This window comes from Loxodonta africana, chromosome 11, assembly GCF_030014295.1.
Source record: "Loxodonta africana isolate mLoxAfr1 chromosome 11, mLoxAfr1.hap2, whole genome shotgun sequence".
Lineage (NCBI taxonomy): Eukaryota > Metazoa > Chordata > Mammalia > Proboscidea > Elephantidae > Loxodonta > Loxodonta africana.
In genome coordinates this window covers 4901133-4921799 of record NC_087352.1, presented here as the reverse complement: position 1 = coordinate 4921799, position 20667 = coordinate 4901133, and the positions used below count along the sequence as shown (strand labels likewise).

At 52.8% G+C, this 20667-nt stretch overlaps 1 protein-coding gene across 1 annotated transcript in view; it reads left to right on the top strand.

Moving 5' to 3' along the window:
• Nucleotides 1–565: 565 nt before the first annotated feature.
• FCGBP (Fc gamma binding protein) overlaps nt 566–20667 on the top strand; it is a 44902-nt gene continuing 24800 nt past the window's right edge. The window contains exons 1-8 of the mRNA XM_064293482.1: nt 566–620; nt 3055–4302; nt 6223–6572; nt 10143–10713; nt 13267–13871; nt 14397–14964; nt 18345–19193; nt 19821–19891. Coding sequence (XP_064149552.1) covers nt 566–620; nt 3055–4302; nt 6223–6572; nt 10143–10713; nt 13267–13871; nt 14397–14964; nt 18345–19193; nt 19821–19891 — 4317 coding nt within the window. The remainder of the gene's footprint in view (nt 621–3054; nt 4303–6222; nt 6573–10142; nt 10714–13266; nt 13872–14396; nt 14965–18344; nt 19194–19820; nt 19892–20667) is intronic.

Sequence of the window (20667 nt, the reverse complement as noted above, 5' to 3'; positions counted from 1 at the left end):
ACCAGCTGTTCACACACCCCTCCCAGGACCCAGGTGCCCAGGTGAGCTCTCCACCCTTGCCAGGCCCTGGGGGTTCCCCACGGCTCGGGGCCCTGGAAACAGGAGCCTCGTCCAGGAAGTTGGCACCATCTGCCTGGCAAGTGACCCAGGGTGTGGTCTAAGCAGACAAGAAACCCCCACTATAAAGCCCAGCCTACAGGTTGGCCCTATAGCTCCAGGGACCTGCAGGTGAGAGATGAAGTCCCCCTCAGAGGTGGGACATCAGGCCCCTACTCTTGCCTCTGGCTCCAGGTCTTCCTACCCCACTCAGGCCCTCTGGGCAGCCAGCTCCCCATCCTTGCCTCTGTATCCTCCATCCCCACCCCTAGGCCCTCTCGGCAGCCAGCTCCCCACATACATATTGGTCTTCGATCCAGCCCACTTCACCCCATCTGCCTAACTTTCCTCCTATCTCAGCCTTCCTGGTGCCCCGGTGGCTCCTGTCCTGAGACTGGGCCCTCTGTCCTCTTGGGGACACTGTCTCTGGACGGAGGGTAAGACACCTCTCTTTTTCCCTACTGCAGACATGGGTTCCCTGTGGAGCTGGTGGATGCTGTGGGCCGGAGCAACCCTTCTGTGGGGTAAGTCAGACTGAGACCCCATCTACTTCCTTGCCACAATCTGGGGAACTCTGCCTGCCTGGTTCAGCCTCCTCCAATTATGCCCCTCCCACAAACCCATCTCCCCACTATCACCCCAGATGAGCTGAGATGGGGGAGTGGCCGCTTTGGTTCTGCAGAGAATTGTGGTGGGATCCCCCCGCTCTGTCTCCCGTCTTGAGAAAAGCAGGTGAAAACCTTAGTTCCCAAATTCAAGTGTCCAAGAACTACCACATTCTTGGCTTTCTGAGTCTTCATTCTGCTGGGGTGATGGGAAATTTCATTAAAGTCATCCTTAGAGGGCTTTGTCCCCACTTCTCCCAGGGTTGTACCCGTGACTAGAGTCTTAGGGAACCCAACCAGTTGCCATCAAGTCAGCTCTGACTCATGGCGACCCCATGTGTGTCGGAGTAGAACTGTGCCCCAGAGGGTTTTCAGTGGCTGACTGTTCAGAGGCAGATCACAGGCCTTTTTTTTGATAGTGCCTCTGGGTGGACTGAAATCTCCATTTTTTCCTTTAGCAGTTAAGCGTTTAATCATTTGCACCACCCAGGGACTTCAAAAAAACCAAACTAAACCCGTTGCCATCGAGTTGATTCTGACTCATAGTGACCCTATAGGACAGAATAGGACTGCCCCATAAGGTTTCCAAGGAGCAGCTGGTGGATTCCAACTCCTGATCTTTTGATTAGCAGCCCAGCTCTTAACCAGTGCACCACCAGGGCTCCCAGCAGGGATATAGGTAGAGCCAAAATACTGGCGGAAGGAGGGGGTACCAGAGCCCTCTAGACATCAGTCAATACCCATCTAGGTTATTTTTAAATGTCCTTGCCCCTGATCCCCTGGCCCCTGTGAGACACTGGGTTATCTTCCAAGGCTCGTCTTATGCGGCCAGCAGTCATCCACGACTCCTTCAACCTTTCCCTCTCCCTCCTCCCAGCCCTGGGGAATCTCTTCCTAGTTGGGGGGTGTTGAGAAGCTCCCTCTCCCCTCAGTTTCTGGGAGACATTTTGTCCACACTCCTGGAAACTTCTTCCCTTTGCCTCCTTAACACTTACCCCCGAGTCTGATTAAGACAAAATCACAAACTGGCAGCCAAGTCTAGCCAGTTAGGGCCCTGCACTTGGAAAACATTTTTCATGACAATCCAGCTTGCCACCTTCTGTTGAAAACTGGGAAGATTTAGCATTAAGAAAAAAAAAAAAATAGCTAGCAATTCTTCATAGCACACTAGGCTAAAGTGAGTAGCACTATCCCCGGGTAGTATAAACCCTTAACGCCTCAGCTGCTAACTGAAAGGTTTGAGTCCACCCAGAGGTGCCTTGGAAGAAAGGCCTGGTGATCTGCTTTTGAAAGATCAGCCATGAAAACCCTGTGGAGCACAGTTCTCCTCTGACACCCATGGGGTCGCCATGAGTCAAAGTTGAAGTGATGGCAACTGGTAAAAGTTAGTAGCACCAACCCACTTGAGATGGCATATGAGTGCCCCAGGCTCCACGAGGCGCCACCCGGACTGCTTCACAGTATATTCCTTGCTTGGCTCCCTCTGTGTTTGAGTCTGAGACCTCTGTCTAAAGTGTTCAGGGTTTTGGAAAACAAAAGCCAGGAATGCTTATAGGTGAATTCTGCATGAATAAGGAGAAAGGAAAGAGAAGAGAGGAAAAAGCCCAAGTTAATATTTCAACATACTATCCAGGCAACATCATGATAAATGGAGAAAAGATTGAAGTTGTCAAGGATTTCATTTTACTTGGATCCACAATCAACAGCCATGGAAGCAGCAGTCAAGAAATCAAAAGACGCATTGCATTGGGCAAATCTGGTGCAAAGGACCTCATTAAAGTGTTGAAGAGCAAAGATGTCACCTTGAAGACTAAGGTACGCCTGACCCAAGCCATGGTATTTTCAATCACATCATATGCATGTGAAAGCTGGACAATGAATAAGGAAGACCGAAGAAGAATTGATGCGTTTGAATTGTGGTGTTGGCGAAGAATATTGAATATGCCATGGACTGCCAAGAGAACGAACAGGTCTGTCTTGGAAGAAGTACAACCAGAATGCTCCTTAGAAGCAAGGATGGCGAGACTGCGTCTCACATACTTTGGACATGTTGTCAGGAGGGATCAGTCCCTGGAGAAGGACATCATGCTTGGCAGGGTACAGGGTCAGTGGAAAAGAGGAAGACCCTCGATGAGGTGGATTGACCCAGTGGCTGCAACAATGAGCTCAAGCATAATAATGATTGTAAGGATGGGGCAGGACCGGGCAGTGTTTCGTTCTGTTGTGCATAGTGTCACTTTGAGTCAGAACCGACTCAACAGCACCTAACAACAACAACAATCCAGGCAAGGGGTTGGGTTTCTGATAGGGAGGACTTGGTAAGTGGATTCTCAGCTACATTTTCTCACCCCAGGGCTGACCCAGGAGGCCTCGGTGGGCCCCAGGACCACCGGGGGAGAGGAATTCCTCACGGCCTTCCTGCAGAACTACCACCCAGGGTACAGCACAGCCAGCCTGCGCCTTCTCATCACCAGTCTGTCAGAGAGCCCTGCCTCAGTCTCCATCCTCAGTCGGACAGACAACACCTTGCAGAATGTCACCGTGAAGCCCGGACAGTCAGTCGTGGTCAACATCACCTCCAAGGCTGAGATGGCCGGCAGTAACATCTTCCAGCGTGCAGTGGTGGTCCACTCGGACCGCAACATCTCTGTGCAGGCTGTGAACGAGAAGCCCAACACGGCAGATGTGACGCTGCTGTGGCCTGTCCACACCCTGGGCACCACTTACTTTGTGTTCACGCCCCCCGGCCCCTCAGCCTCGAATCTCAAGGAGTTTGCTGTGGTGGCTGGGGCTGCGGGCGCCTTGGTCAGTATCCACCTGAAGGGGATAGTGACATTCCAGGGAAGGGTCTACCCTTCCGGTAGTGTCCTGAATGTGACTCTGCAGCCCTTTGCTGTGGCCCAGCTACAGAGCACAGCTGATCTCTCGGGGTCCAAAGTCACAGCCAGTAGCCCCGTGGCTGTCCTCGCTGGCCACAGCTGTGCCCAGAAACACACAAGCTGTGACCACGTGGTACAGCAGCTGCTACCCACATCTTCCTGGGGCACCCGCTATGTGGTGCCCTCTCTGGCTTCTCAGGCCCGCTATGATCTGGCCTACGTTGTGGCCAGTCAGGCCACAAAGCTGACCTACAACCATGGGGGTGCCACTGGTTCCCGCAGGCTCCAGTCAGGTGACGTGGTGGGGTTTGAGATCCGGCCATCCCATCCACTCTACCTGTCTGCAGACGTGGGCATCCAGGTCCTGCTGTTTGGCACTGGTGCCATGAAGGACAGAGTGACCTATGACCCCTACTTGGTCCTGATCCCAGACGTGGCAGCCTACTGCCCTGCCTACGTGGTCAACAGCTTGCCAGGCATTGAGAATTTGGCCATGGTGGTGGCACCAACAAAGGCTGTTGAGGGGCTGACCATAGACGGGCAGGTGCTGGGGACCAAGGTCACCTGGACAGCTGTGCCAGGCAGTGAGTTCTCATATGCTGAGGTGGACCTCGGTACTGCTGACAAGACCCACACGGCTGAGGCTGCCACTGACTTCGGTCTGCTCACCTTCGGGCTGGCCCAGGCTCTGGGCTTCGGGACGGCAGCTGCCTGTGGCCACAGTGAGTGTTGGGAAATGACCCCTGGTTCTGGCCACCTGGTGACCCCTCTGCAGCCTCTCTCGGCTTTTCCCCTTTCCCACCCCCCTGCTCCTCTGGAGTTTTCTGGCTCAGCTGGGCTGTCCACCCTCACCTCCACCCTCTCTGTCCTCCTTCCTTAAGGCTTCCTAGCTTCCCCGACCCTCCCAGTGTATCCAGGGCACCAACCAGTCAGAAGAGATGTCGGCCAGAGCATGGCAGTGGGGTCGCAGGAGCCCCCATGGTTTCCAGCACCACCCTTCAGCTCTTGGCTTGTGGGGAGGCTGGGAAAAGGGTCCTAGGGGAGAGTCACAGCACCCAGAGGGGGGATCTCTGGGGGCTCAGATCAGCAGCTTCTTTCCAACCAGTTTGGAAGTATGTTGATATTTTAGCAACTGATACAGTTACAACAACAACAAAATAATAATAATAATAACTGCCACTCCCCCTTGCTCCATATCGGATAGGGCTGTTTATGCCAAACTTGGGCGGTCTAAAAGTACACTAATAAGGATGACTACCACGCTGGGAGAAGCGTGTCTCGCAGTATACCAGGGACCTTTCTAGGAGGCTTTACATGTCTTAATATAGTTAATCAGAATTCTGGGCCACTGTGTGCCACCTCAGGCTCAAGTCTGCTGGGGAGCTGCCACCAGGCAGGGCAGTGGGGTGTTTGAGGGCACAGGCCCTAGAGCCAGAGTGCCCAGGTTCAAATCCCAGCTCTGCTTGTGTGATCTTGGGCAAGTGACTTCATCTCTCTGGGTCTCAGTTTCTACATCTGTAAAATGGGAATAGTAACTGCCCCTGCCTCCCAGGTTGTGAAGAGAAAAAAAGTAGTGAGGGTAAATGAGCTAGCATTTGTAAACGACTTAGGCAGGTATCTGATTAATGACGAGGGCTATGTAAAGATGAGCTATCACTAGGAGGGGTAGGAAGGCAAGAGCTTTGAAGACTGGGAGGCAGATGGAGGAAGGATGGCTTTTTTTCTGTGTGGATCCTCCCTCCAAAGTAGGACCCTAGACATTGGGATTTCCAGTACAGGGAAAAATAGGCCGCCTCCAGGGCACTGAAGGCCCCAACTTCAAGGGGCCACTTTGGGCTTGATGGCGAGGACATACCATACCAGGTAGAATGGGGGCAGGGTGGGTGATTAATTACAGTAGGTAACACACAACTAACACTTGGGTTCACTTCCAAACCCTCCCTGTTTTAGCTCATTTAAATCTGACAACATCCACACACCCCCCCCAAAAAAAACTCTATGAAGAAGGTATTATTATCATCCCATGTTACAAATGAGGCCATTGAGCCACAGAGAGTTTAAATAACTTTGTCCAAGGTCACATGGTCAATTGCTGGGGCCAGGGTTTGAACCTAGGCATCCTGGCTCCACCAGTCATTCCCACTGGTAGAACCACCTTTGTCTTTCATTCTCTGCCCTTAAAAAAGAAAACTGAAATTCCTTCAGCCTGTTGACCCTGGTGGGGAGAGGGGAAACAGGGACAGAACAAACACAAATGAACATTTCCACGATGGTTCCCACCTATCCTTCCTCACTGCCTTCCTGCTCTTCTGGGCTGAGCTGGGCTGTAGAGAATAAAATCTTAAAGTTAGGGATCAGAAACCCGGGGTTGAGACCTCAGTTTCCCCATCTCTAAAATGGGTTATGATCAGTGAGCTGCCCAAACCTCTCCACGGAAGGAGAGCACCAGGATTCACCCTTCCCACCCACCCCCCACACACACATACGCACGCATACACGCAAGCATGCACCCATGCACACACGCACGTACACACACACGTGCACATGCCCACACGCATGCATGCACGCATACATGCACGCACGCACAAATGCCCACACGCCTGACTCTTTGTCTCCCTGTTTCCTGCCTTCCTCTCTCCAAGCCCTGCTCTCTGCAGAGAAGCCCTCCTGCGAAGGCGTCAAGTGCGGGTCCGGGCAGCACTGCCAGGTGGTGGGCGGCAAGGCCAAGTGCGTGGCGCAGCCCACGGCCACGTGCCGCGCCCAGGGTGACCCCCATTACACCACCTTCGATGGCCGTCGCTACGACATGATGGGCACATGCACGTACACGATGGCGGAGCTGTGCAGCACGGACGAGAGCCTGCCGGCCTTCAGCGTGGAGGCCAAGAACCAGCATCGCGGCAACCCCCGGGTCTCCTACGTGGGCTTTGTCACCGTGCGCGCCTACAGCCACTCCGTGGCGCTGGCCCGCGGGGAGGTCGGCTTCGCCCGGGTGAGTGTCCGGAGGCTGCAGGGTTGAACACCCATGAGCTGCCGGTCCAAAAGAGGAGGTAGAGGCCAGGTGTTACAGTAGCCAACCCGACCCTCTGGTGGGGCGGACCGTGAAGGTGGGAAGGGACGGGGAGGGGGTTGAAACCTCGTAGCACAACCCTTGGAGCCCTGGTAGTGCATTGGTTAAGAGCACGGCTGCTAACTAAACGTCGGCAGTTCAAACCCAGCAGGCGCTCCTTGAAAACTCTATGGGGGCAGTTCTACTCTGTCTTATAGGGTCGCTATGAGTTGGAACCCATGCCGCCACACATTACAACAATAGCACAACCCTTAAAACCCTTTCATCCAGCAATTCCATTTCTAGAAGTTGTATGTGCAGGGATTTTATATATCTATTTTTTTTTATATATATACATGTAAAGGAGCCCTGGTGGCAGAGTGGGTTAAGAGCTTGGCTGCTAACCAAAAGGTCAGCAGTTGGAATCCACCAGCCATTCCTTGGATACCCTATGGGGCAGTTCTACTCTGTCACATGCAGTCGCTATGAGTCAGAGTAGTCTGGACAGCACCCAACAACAACAACATGATGAAAATATTCAAACTTCCAGAAAAGTCGAAGTCATTACACAGTGAACACTCAAATATCCATCACCTAGATTCTGTAATTAGCATTTTCCTCTTCTTGCTTTCTGACATCTCTGTCCATCTGTCCATCCCTCTGTCCATTCAACAACCCCTTGTATTTTTTGATGTGCTCCAAAGTGAGTTCCTGACATCAGCACACTTCACTCCTAAACATTTGAACATACATATCATTAACTGGGATACAATATTTTTATAGCTCTTTTTCTTACTTTTGGGATAAAATTTATATACAATAAAATTCACAGTTCACTGAGCTTTGAAAAATGTGCAACGCAAACCCCTATCAAGACATAGAATATTTTCGTAACTCTAGAACATTCCCTCTGCCTCTTTTCAGGCAACACCTGACCTACCCCAAAGGCAACTGTTGTTCTGAAATTTTTTTTTTTTCTGCCATAGATTTGTTTCAGGAGTCCCTGGGTAGTGCAAATGGTTAGTCACTTGACTAACCTAAAGGTTGGTGGTTCAAACTCACCCAGAGGCACCTCAGAAGAAAGGTCTGGCAATGTGCTTCTGAAAAGTCATAGCATTGAAGACCCTATATGATTCCATTTATGCCAAGTTCTTGAACAGATAGAACTAATCTACCCATTGCTGTAGCCAGTTCTATTCTGACACACACACACGGTTGCCATGAGTTGGAATCGACTCAAAGAACTTGGTATAAATGGAGTCACGTAGTGTACAACCTTTTCTGTAAGGCTTCTTTAAAAAAAAAAAGTTTTATTGGGCTTTAAGTGAAAGTTTACAAATCAAGTCAGTCTCTCATACAAAAATTTATATACACCTTGCTATATACTTCTAGTTGCTCTCCCCGTAATGAGACAGCACACTCCTTCCCTCCACCCTGTATTTCCGTGTTGTAAGGCTTTTTCTGCCCAGCATAACACATATGAGGCTCTTCCACAGTAGTGCAGTCAATTGCTTTTTTTAAACAGGTAAAGCATTCCCATGGCTCAAAATAAAAAGGGCATATTGTGAAAAGTCTTGCTTCTATTTCTGTCTTCATGTGGTTTTTCCTCACCTTTACTGACTTCTTGAGTATTCTTCTAGGGCTGCTTTATGCCAATACAAGTTATTAACGTATATTCTTATGAGTTAAGAATCAACATATATTCTTATCTCCCCCCATTTCTTAACAATTGCTAGCGTCCTAAGTGCACTGTTGCGCACCTTGCTTTTTGCACACAGCGGTACTTTCTAGAATTATTTCTGCCTCAGTGCACAGAAAGCTTCATCATTCTTTTTCACACCTACGTAGTCCTCCCGTAGATGGATGCACCATAATTCATTTAACTAATCCCCATGGACACATTAAGTTGCCCTGGTGGCACAGTGGTTAAGTGCTCAGCTGCTAACAGAAAGGTGTTGGTGGTTCGAACCCACCAGTCTCTCCAGAGGAGAAAACATGGCAGTCAGCTTCTGTAAAGATTACAGCCTTGGAAGCCCTGTGGGGCAGTTCTGCCCTGTCCTGTGAGGTCACTGTGAGTCAGAATTGACTCGACGACAACAGATTCGGTTTGGTTTTATGGACACACGAAGGTCTTTGGGTGTTGCAAACGGTTTGTACTTGTTTACTAACAAAAAAGACTGGCAGTTCGAACCCATCTAGTGGCACCATGGAAGAAAGGCCTGGCAATCTGCTTCCATAAGATTACAGCTCTTGAAAAACCTGTGGAGTGAAGTTCTACTCCGAAGCACAGAGGGTCGCCATGAGCTGGAATTGACTTGATGGCAATGGGCTTGGGTCTTTTGGACGGACACATTAAGGTCCCTGGAGCCCTGGTGGTGCAGTGGATAAGAGCTACGGTGAGCTGTAGCTGCTAACCCAAAGGTTCGGCAGTTCGAATTCACCAACGGCTCCTTGGAAACCCTATGGGGCAGTTCTACTCTGTCCTATAGGGTCACTATGAGTCGGAATTGACTGGACGGTGACAGATACTAACTGAAATGTTGATAGCTCAAATCCCCCCAGCGGCACCTCAGAATAAAAGCCTGGCCGTTTACTTCTGTAAGATTCCAGCTATTGAAAACCTTACTGAGCCCAGTTCTATTCTGACAGGGGGTCACCGTGAGTCAAAATTGACTCTGCAGCAAGTGTTTTGGTTTTTATTTGTTTACGGACACATTGTGCATTATTGCAAACGACATTGTGATGAATGTTCTCGTACCTCCCTCATTTTGTGAATATGTGGGTAGATCTGTGTGATTAATAACCAGGTGGATTAAGATAAGGTCCCTGGGGGATACAAGCGGTTTGTGATCAACTGCTAACCTAAAGGTTGGTGGCTCAAACCCACCCAGTGATGCTGCAGAAGAAAGGCCTGGCAAACTGCTTCCGTAAAGATTACAGCCAAGAAAACCCTATGGAGCAGTTCTACTCTGTAACACATGGGGTCGCCATGAGTCAGAGTCAACAGCAACAGTTTTGGGTTCTTTTTTTTTTTTTAATTATTAAAAGGTAAACGCTCAGGGGGACTTCACATCCCTGGAATTGTGTGTAGAGTTTTGTATGTGTCGGCAGTTTTCAGGCAGAGGGTCCATAGCTTTTGTCAGTCCTCACAGTGGTCAGTGACCTGACAAAGGTTTGCTGCTACTGGTAGAATCGTGCTAGGATGTGCACCAGATGTTGTTAGAGGTCGCCATTTAAAACAGGGTGGTCAGAGAAGGCCTCACCCAGAAGGTAACATTTGAGCAAAGATTTTGTAGGAGTTGAAGTAGTGAACCACATGGATATCTGAGGAAGAGCAATTCAGGCCGAGGGAACCACAAGAGCAAGGATCCTGAAGTGGGACAGGCTTGGACTCTGGCAGTAGCAGAAGGCTTCCCAGCACACCTGGAGCAGAGGGAGCGAGTGGGAGGAGATGAGGGGCTGAAGGCCAGGCCACACGGGGGACTGACCTTCCCCCCCTTGCCCCCTCTGTAGATCGACCACCAGCGCTCACGCCTGCCAGTCTCCCTCAGCGACGGTCGCCTGCGTGTGTACCAGAGCGGGAGGCGGGCCGTGGTGGAGCTGGACTTTGGTCTCGTGGTCAACTATGACTGGGACTGCCAGCTGGCCCTGAGCCTGCCCACGCGCTTCCAAGACCAGGTGTGCGGGCTGTGTGGCAACTATAACGGTGACCCCGCTGATGACTTCCTCACACCTGACTGGGATCAGGCGCCTAACGCCGTGGAGTTCGCCCAGAGCTGGAAGCTGGATGATGGGGACTACCTGTGCCAGGACGGCTGTCAGAGCAACTGTCCCACCTGCACCCAGGGCCAGGCTCAGCACTATGAGGGTGACCGTCTCTGTGGCATGCTGACCCTGTCCAACGGCCCCTTTGCCAACTGCCATACTAGTCTGGACCCCCAGACCTTCCTGAAGGAGTGTGTGTATGACCTGTGTGTGGTCGGCGGGGACCGGCCCAGCCTGTGCCGTGGCCTCAGCGCCTACGCCCAGGCCTGCCTGGAGCTTGGCATCTCTGTCGGGGACTGGAGGTCACCAGCCAATTGCCGTGAGTGATACCCCAGGTGGGGGATGGGAGCACATGGTGGCAGGCAAGGGAGCTGAGCACTTTTTGTGGTTCATCTTGGTGCTGGATAATGCCAGGGACACAATGATGGCCAAGACTGCCAGGCTCTGCCCATATTGAGCCTAAAGCCGGGGCAGACATGTCACCAGACAGTGACAGCTCAGAGGAGTCCGGATTGGAACAGGGGAGGATGGGCAGAGGGGTTGGAGCCAAGATGGGGGAAGCTCAGTGGGGCTATGGAAGCCCAGAGAAGGTTCCTGACCCAGCCTTGGGGGTCAAGGAGAGCTTCCTAAAAGAAAGGAATGTCCAAGCTGAGATCCATAGGAGGGCTGGAGCTAGCCAGAAAAAAGGGAGGAGGAAGAGGGCTCCAGGCTGAGGGAACAGCATGTGCAAAGGCTTGCCTTGAGCGGTAGTCCAGAATGTTCCCAAGCAGAAACCGGAACATCTTCCTTTGCTTAGCAACTTCCACGGCTCCCCATTGTTTGCTGGATAAAGTCCAAGCTCCTTAGCCAGCTAGCCATCCGCTTAATCATTTATTCCTTCATTCACTCACTGAACAAGCACTGCCTGAGCCCCTCTCTGGCCCAGGCCTGTGCTGATAATGTTGAGGACACAGTGGTGACCAAGCTACATCTGTCCCTGCCCTCACGGGGCTCCCAGAGAAATGTTCAAAAGGCAGAAAGGATAGGGAGGGGAGGAGGGCATCCAGGGCCAGGCCTGGGGCTGGAAATGGGGGACTCTGGAGGGGTAGCAAGTGTAGGGGTGGCGCTAAGGCCAGTTGGGTTTGTCTTGGTCACTGCTGTGTCCCCACTCCCCAGTAAGCCTCCCCCACCCCCGCCCTTGCCCAGTTCTCCAGTGCATGACACAGAAGAGGAACCAGTGAGTTTATTCAGTCACTCCTTCCTTTCTGCAGTATGTACTGTGCACATACTATGTGCTAGGCGCGGTCCTTGGTGCTGGCGATTCAGTAGTGCTTGAGACAGACAAAACCAAGAAACCAAACCCGTTGCCGTTGAGTCGATTCTGGCTCATAGTGGCCCAAGAAGAGAGAGGGGAACTGCCCCACAGGGTTTCCAAGGAGCAGCTGGTGGATTCGAACTCCCACATCCGTAGCTCTTAACGACTGCGCCAGGGGCCCCTGAGACAGACAAGATCACTTATATCTTGGGGCAGGTGGGCAGGGTTGAAGAGACAGAGCAGGTAACCCATTAAGTATCTTCAGAGAGCAAAAGGACTAAAGTCAAGTTCTCATCGTAAGAGTGAGTGGGAGGCTCGTGGAGAGGGCATCAGGGAAGGCTCTCTGAGTAGGTGACAGTGGAGATGGATAATGCCATGGAGTCAGCTAAGTAATGACAATGACTCTCATTCATCCTTGTAACAACCCAGTGAGACTGGTTCTTGCTATCATCCTATTTAAGGGGACCTGGTGGCACATTGGTTAAGAGCTAAGGCTGCTAACCAAAAAGGTCAGAAGTTGGAATCCACCAGGTGCTCCTTGGAAACCCTACTCTGTCCTCTAGGGTCGCCATGAGTCGGAATCAACTCGAAGGCAATGGGTTTTTATCATCCTATTTAAGGAGCCCTGGTGGCACAGTGATTAAAGCACTTGGCTGCCAACTGAAAGGTTGGCTGTTCTAACCCACCAGCTGCTCTGCAGGAGAAAGATATGGCAGTCTGCTTCTCTAAAGATTTACAGCCTTGGAAGCCATATGGGGCAGTTCTGTTGGGCCACTATGAGTTGGAATATACTTGATGCAGTGTGTTATCCTGTTTTACTGATGGGGAAACTGAGGCACAGGGAGCATGAGTCATTTGCTGGAGATCACACAGCTAAGAAGGGGAGAACTGGGACTTGAACTCAGGCCATCTGGACTCCAGTGGCCCTGCTCTTAACCACATATTGTACTGCTTTTCTGAGGAAGTGACAGTGCAGACAGAGGGAACAGCCAATGCAGAGGTCCTGAGGTGGGAGCCTGAGGAATGGGGAGGTGGCCCCGTGGCCACAGCAGAGTGAGTGAAGGGGAGAATGAGAGGAGAGAAGAGTAGAGAGGTTATGGGGCCAGATCCTGGAGAACCTTTGGGGCAGCCTTGAGGACTTTGGTTTTCACCCCCAGTTAGATGGAGCCACAGGAGGGCTTGGAGCAGTGGAGAGAGATGGGGATCTGACTAGGCCTCCACAGGGTCCCCCTGGCTGCATGGGGGAACAGACCCTGGGAGCATGGCAGGGGGGGCAGGACTTGGGGGGAGGACACACCAGGGAGGAGGCCGCTGTGGTGGCCAGGACCAGAGTGGAGAGAGAGCATGGTGAGAGGAGAAGGGGGCAGATTCTGGATGTATTTTGAATATGGAGCTCATAGAATTTCCTGACAGATTAGCTTGGTTAGCAATGAGAGTGAGGCCTGCCACCTAGAAGGATGGAAGTGCCAGGAACTGGCTGGGGAGCTCTGAGGCAGACACGGGGTTTGGGTAGAGAAGTGCTGGCGCCCTTGCCAACGAGGCGCGCCTTATGGCCCTGCATTCCCCTTCTCCCCACAGCCCTGCCCTGTCCGGCCAACAGCCGCTATGAGCTCTGTGGCCCAGCCTGCCCGGCCACCTGCAACTCCGCAGCGGCGCCGGCCAACTGCTCCGCGCGCCAGTGCGTCGAGGGCTGCGTGTGCCTCCCGGGCTTCGTGGCCAGCGGGGACGCCTGCGTGCTGGCTTCGGACTGCGGCTGCACCTTCGAGGGCCGCCCGCTCGCGCCCGGCCAGGCAGTGTGGGGCGACGACCGGTGCCAGCGGCGCTGCACCTGCGACGGCGCCACCCAGAAGGTGCGCTGCAGCGACACGCAGGGCTGCCCGGCGGGCGAGCGCTGCCGCGTCCAGGACGGCCTCCTGGGTTGCTACCCCGACAGCTTCGGAACCTGCCAGGGGTCCGGAGACCCGCACTACGTGAGCTTTGATGGACGACGCTTCGACTTCATGGGTACCTGCACTTACCTGCTGGCCGGCTCCTGCGGCCAGAACGCCGCGTTGCCCGACTTCCGGGTGCTGGTGGAGAACGAGCATCGAGGCAGCCAGACTGTGAGCTACACGCGCGCCGTGCGCGTGGAGGCCTACGGGGTGGTGGTGGCAGTGCGCCGAGAGTACCCTGGGCAAGTGCTGGTAAGCCGCGTGGCGCCCGGGCGGGCTGGAGGCCCAGGGGACCCCGCTAAAGATCGGAGGCTGTGGACCCTAGGTGGGGCTGCGGGGAGGGGCTTCAGCCAAGTCCTCAAGGATGAAGGGGGGCGGCCAGTGAGAAGTGGTAGGTGATGTTCCAGGGAAAGTGCAAAGGCCCTGAGGCTGGACTGAGCTTGTGAGTTAGAGGAATATCAAGGCAGCCAGAGTGGCCTGAGCAGAGTGAGGGGGAGGGAGAATGGGGGAAGACAGGACAGGGAGGTAATGGGGAGCCAGGTCATGTAGGCTTCGGAGGCCATGGGTTAAGGGTTTGGACTTAAGCTGATACCAGAAGGATGAAGAGTGTAGGATGATGTGGCAGGCAGAGGGAGCAGCAAGTGCATAGGCTGTGAGGTGAGACGGACACAATGTGCTCAGGAGAAGAGCAAGCAAGCCAGGGTGGCTGGAGCTGGGGGAGAGAGATGGGCCACAGAGCTGTGAACACCCTGACTCCCTACCCCCACTTCTACCCAGGTGGACAGTGTCCTTAAGTACCTGCCCTTCCAAGCGGCAGATGGACAGATTCAGACATTCCGCCAAGGCAATAACGCCGTTATACGCACGGACTTTGGCCTGACTGTCACCTATGATTGGAACAGCCGTGTGACAGCCAAGGTGCCCGGCAGCTATGCTTCGGCCCTCTGTGGGCTCTGTGGCAACTTCAACGGGGACCCAAGCGACGACCTGGCTCTGCGGGGTGGGGGCCAGGCTGCCAATGCCCTGGCCTTCGGGAATAGCTGGCAGGAAGAGACAAGGCCAGGCTGTGCGGCAACTGAACCGGGTGACTGTCCCAAGCTGGACTCACTGGTGGCCCAGCAGCTGCAGGGCAAGAAGGAGTGTGGCATCATTGCTGACCCTGAGGGGCCCTTCCGGGAGTGCCATAACACACTGGACCCCCAGGGTGCTGTGCGTGACTGCGTCTACGATCGCTGCCTGCTGCCAGGCCAATCTGGGCCACTGTGTGAAGCACTGGCTGCATACGCTGCTGAGTGCCAGGCCGCTGGGGCCACCGTGCACCCCTGGAGGAGTGAGAAGCTCTGCCGTGAGTATTTATGCATAATCATTACTGTTAACATCATTGTTTATTTAATCCCGACAGACAGTCCTATGAGGCAAGAACTATGGTTATACCCATTTAACAGATGAGAACACTAATACTCAGAGATATTAAGCTACATGTCCAGGATCACAAGAGCTAGGAAGGCGCAGACAGTAGGCACACAGGAAATAATTGTGGAATGACTGACTCCATCTGGTAGCCCGGGTCTGGTTGCCACGTGGAAGCTGTCATTCAAAGGTGAGTAGTAGGTGCTACTTTTACAAGGGGTCTGGCCCCTTCTCCTGTTCTCCTCAGCCCCACGTGGCCCATTTTGCTCATTTGCATCTGCTTGGCCCTTTGGGCAGTCCATCTGAGACCCTTGCTAGGATGTGGGTGCAGGAATGCCCTCAGACATTTTTGCTTGTCTATAAAAGACGTTTGAAAGACCATGCATAGCAGCTAATTCTTGAAAAATTTTAATTCATGATTGAAATATGAAACACGTATTCAGAAATGTGCACACGTCATAAGTGAAGAGCGTGATGGATTTGCACCAGGAGAACTTCAGCAGTATGCACTCCCTTCCCTGTTTTTAACTTACCAGCTTTAGTTTTTCATCCAAAGTGTGAACAGTTGCAAAAGATACACTTTCCAGAAAACGGTAATGTTTGACTTGTTACAATCTTTTCATTACGGAAATTTTTGAACATACCCCAAAGTACGGAGAGTGGGATCATGAACCCTCACTCATCCATCATCTAGTTTCCACGATGATCAACAAAATGGTGACATCTTAAAATAAAGTTGTTAGTTGTCGTAAGCCACTCTGGTTAACATACCCAATGGATACACACTACACAGTAGTACGCACCAGTGCTAACAGGCCTAAAGATGCGTGATAAATACACGAAACCTCACATCATTCCTTTTTCTCCTTTAACTTCTATTCATTCATTCAATAAATGTTTACTGAGCACCTGCTGGATTGCTGGCACTGTCCTAGGCACCAGGGGTGTGATAGTGGAGAAAACAGAACGGGCTTGCATCACATTTGCGTTAGTTCCCTCAGCCGCAGCTAGAGCCGTGGCCACGCCCAGAGTCAAGGACTGGCCATTGACAGTTTGTCACAGCCCTCTGCCACAAACATACACACGTGTGAATACCAAAACCCAATTTGTTGCCAGTTGAGTCCATTCCAACTCACAGTGACCCTATAGGACAGAGTAGAACTGCCCCATAGGGTTTCCAAGGAGCACCTGGTGGATTTAAACTGTCAGCCTGGTGGTTAGCAGCTGAGCTCTTAACCACTGCGTCACCGAGGCTCATGTGAAAAGGGTTTATGAATTTTTGTGGAAATTCCTGAGACCATAATTCTCTATGTGTTTAAAATAAAGAAAGAAATGTGTGGGGTGAGTTCTTATTGCAAGTATCATTAGTACACAATTGATAAAAACATTAAACCCAAAAAGTAAAATGTACTGGAAAGTCATCTCTTAGTGAGATGGGTGAGGCTCCAATAGGCCGTGTACGTTGTCAGGATGAGACCGGGTTCGGTGTCAAGTCTAATCGTATTTTTAGTTTTCACAGCTATGATGTTAGTAAGTGAGTGGAGTGGAGGGTGTTTTGGTAGAATAACGTCACTCCATCCTTTAAACCCTGAGTTGCGGGGAAGACAGTAGCAGAGCGAAACACCATAAAACTTGTTTTCATGATCTGTGAGCAGCAGCAGATTCTGTTATGGCCCGTTTGGGTTTTGGTGGGAGCAAAGAATTAGAACCCGTAAGGATTACCCCTGATGGTGCAACAGTTAAGCCCTTGGCTGCTAACCGAAAGGTTGGTGGCTCGAACCCTCCCAGCGGCTCTACTGGAGAAAGATCTGCTCCCATAAAGATTGAAGCCTAGAAAACCCCATGAGGCAGTTCTACTCTGTCACGTGGGGTTGCTACGAACATGAGTTAGAGACTGACCCAGTAGCACCCGACAACAGCAATTAGTCATTCCTTTTCTCTACCCCGTACCAATATTAGAAAGTGTCCATTTTGAGTCCCTGGTGGTGCAAATAGTAAACGTGCTCCACTGCGAACTGAAAGGCTGGAGGTTCTAGTCCACCCAGAGGTACCTCAGAAGAAAGGACTGGCAATCTGCTCCCAAAAAATCAGCCTTCGACAACCCTATGGAGCACAGTTATGCTCTGATGCACGATGATTCATCATTCATTGTCTCCACACCCACCCCAATATTTGAAATGGTCTCTTTATGTCCCTGGACGTTTTCACACCCCAGGGCAGCACACCCCGTTGAGATTCAGGATGGGTGGGGGCGCCTTTCTCTTCTGTAAAGTGGGAGAAGCGCGCTGTGTAAGCCACAGTGGTGGAAAAGAAGAGCAGCTCCACCACAGGTGCGTTCGCAGGCCGGTCATGTTAAGAGGAACACAGACAGTTACAGCCAGCACTTGTGTGGCTCACCCCCTACATGGCAGACTCTGTTCTAAGGGCTTTTTGGTTCTCATTTAATCCTCGCAACCACCCTGTGATGCAGGATCGTTCCTCCGCCCTATTACAAGACGAGGAAACTGAGCCACAGAAGTGTTAAGTAATTTGCCTGAGGTGTGTGGTTTGTGCCCAGGCAGGCTACCTCCTGAATTTATCCAAATCAGGGTCTCAACTGTGTCATTCCTTCCTGTTGGTAGCCCTGAGCTCTCCTTGGTTCCTGGGCCTTCTTTGGTGTTCCGTGGCTTGTAGACAGTCTCCACGTGGTGTCTGTTTTCGTGTGTGTGTGTGCGTGTGTGTGCGCGTGTGTGCGTGCGTGTATGCGTGTGTGTGTGTGTGTGTGTGTATTTTAGTCTTTTTATAACTCAGAAGTGATTAGGTTTAGGCTCCACCTTACACTGATATGGCCTCAACTGATTGGTTGATTACATTTAGTTTACTTTATGAAAGGCCGTCACATCACATTACATCATGTCACGTAACATCACAGAAGGTCATCTTCTCAAGACCAACCGATTTCATCACATGTAACTTCATGGCAGCAACTAGTCTAGTGTTTGGCCAACAACTGAGAACCATAGCCTAGCTAAGCTGACACATAAAATTAACCATCACACGTAGCCACTAGTCACATGTGGCTACTGGGCACTTGAAATGTGACTAGTTTAGCTAAGAAACTGAATCTCACTTTTATTTAATTTAAATTCATTTAAATAGCAGTAAGTGGCTTGCTGCTACCGTATTAGACAGTGTAGATGGAGCCTTGACTGGGTTCACGTTTAGAGTTCTGTTGTGTGGTTTGAGGAAACCGCCTGTCATGTAGGCTGGAGGGACTGGAACTCGGGGAGGGGAGCAGGGACTCTTTGTCAGATCTGATGGCCCTTCTCCCTGCAGCACCCAGCTGCCCACCCAACAGCCACTACGAGGCCTGTTCCCAGGGTTGCCCACTATCCTGCGGAGACATCCCGGTGCCCAGGGGCTGTGGCTCGGACTGCGTCGAGAGCTGCGTGTGTGACGAGGGCTTCGTGCTCAGTGGCGAGTCCTGCGTGCCCCTGGCCTCCTGTGGTTGCGTGCACCAGGGCGCCTACTACCCACCAGGCCAGACCTTCTACCCTGGCCCGGGCTGCGAGTCCCTCTGCCAGTGCCAGGAGGGCGGCCTGGTGTCATGTGAGCCCTCCTCCTGTGGCCCACATGAGGCCTGCAAGCCGTCTGGTGGCATCCTGGGCTGTGTGGCTGTGGGCTCAGCCACCTGCCAGGCATCAGGAGACCCCCACTACACCACCTTCGACGGCCGCCGCTTCGACTTCATGGGCACTTGTGTGTACGTGCTGGCTCAGACCTGTGGGGCCCGGCCTGGCCTGGGCCAGTTTACTGTCCTGCAGGAAAATGTGGCCTGGGGCAATGGGAAAGTCAGCGTGACCAAGGCAGTCACTGTCCAGGTGGCTAACTTGACCGTGCGGCTGGAGCAGAATCAGTGGAAGGCCAAGGTGAGAGCAGGGCAGAGAGCCGGGGGAGAGGTCCTGGGACGGAGGGTGCTGTGGTGGGGTGTGGGCAGCAGTGCCCCTGGGGGCAGAGGGCACAGAGCTCAGAGTGTGGGAGGCAAGGGATCTTCCAGGAGAGGGGGTGCCGGGCAGACCCTGGCCGGAGTGGGGAGCCAAGGAGGGAAAAGGCCTCAGGGCCTGGGCCTGCCCCCAAGTGGCTCAGTCTCCCCTCTCTCTGCCCCTCGGGCTTTCTTTTCTCTCTGCCCCTAGGTCTCCCCTCTCTCTGCCTTTCGGTCTCTCCTCTCTCTGCCCCTCAGTCTCCCCCTCATTCTGCCCCTTGGTCTCCCTTCTCTCTGCCCTTCAGTTTCCCCTCTCTCTGCCCCTCGGTCTCCCCACTTTCTCTGCCCCTCGGTCTCCCCACTTTCTCTGCCCCGCAGTCTTCCTTCTCTCTCTCCCCCTCGGCCTTCCCTTTCTCTGCCCTCAGTCTACCCCTTCGCTGCCCCTCAGTCTCCCTGTCTCTCTGCCCTTCAGTTTCCCCTCTCTGGCCCTCAGTCTCCCCCTTTCTCTGCCCCTTGGTCTCCCCCTCTCTCTGCCCCTTGGTCTTACCTCTCTCTGCCCTCAGCCTCCCCCTTCGCTGCCCCTTGATCCTCCCCTCTCTCTGCCCCTCTGCTCCCCTGTCTCCCCCTCTCTGCCCCTCGGTCTCCCCCCCTCTACCCCTCGGTCTCCCCCCTCTCTGCCCCTCGGTCTCCCCCTCTCTCTGCCCTTCAGTTTCCCCTCTCTGCCCCTTGGTCTCCCCCCCTCTACCCCTCGGTCTCCCCCCTCTCTGCCCCTTGGTCTCCCCTTCTCTCTCCCCCTCGGTCTGTCGACCACGTCCTCTGCGCTTGTGCAGCTCCACCCTCTTTACCACCTGGGTCCCTGCCTCTGCCTGCGCCCTGGTCTCCCAGCCAGTGGCAGCGCATGGTACAGTCAGGGGTTGGGCAAGTCCAGGGGCAGGAAAGGCCCAAGAACAGGGAGCAAACAGTGTGTGGGTGCTGCCAGCCCCAGCTGGTCCCGTCACCCCCTTAGCAACAGTAATAACAGCAGCAGCAGCAGCTAGTTTTTATGGCTGACCTCAGACCCTGTTGGCTGCTGAGCACTTCATGTCCACAGGGTCATCTGTTCCTCATAGCAGTAGCTGGAGCTCCCATGATTTCCTTTATTGTTTAGACAGGGAGGTCCCATCACAGGACCAAATGCCCCTGCAAAGGCAGGACTTGAACCCAGAACAGCCTGCCAAGGAGCGCCACGCCTGACCCTGTGCTGTTCAGCTGTGCTTTTCTGACTTTATGTGGAACCAAAAAACCCCATTTGCTGTCAAGTTGATTCCAACTCATTATGACCTTGTAGGAAAGAGTAGAGCTGCCCCATAGGGTTTTCAAGGAGCAGCTGGTAGATTCGAACTGCTGACCTTTGGGTTAGCAGCCTGAGCTCTTAAGCACTGCGCCACCAGGGCTCCTTGTATGGAAACAACCAGGCATTTTTGTTACACTAGAGGGGCAATGTTAGGGTCGCTGTGAGTCGGAGTCGACTCAATGGCAACAGGTTGGAGGGACTGCCCAGCGGATCCCAGTAAAATGCAGGGATGTAGCCATTGTCCTAGTGGCAATACTGACCATGGGAGTGCTGATAAGCAACTGACTTTACCAAGTGCTCACTATGCATGGAACAGACGTTAAATGACTTAATATATTCCTGAA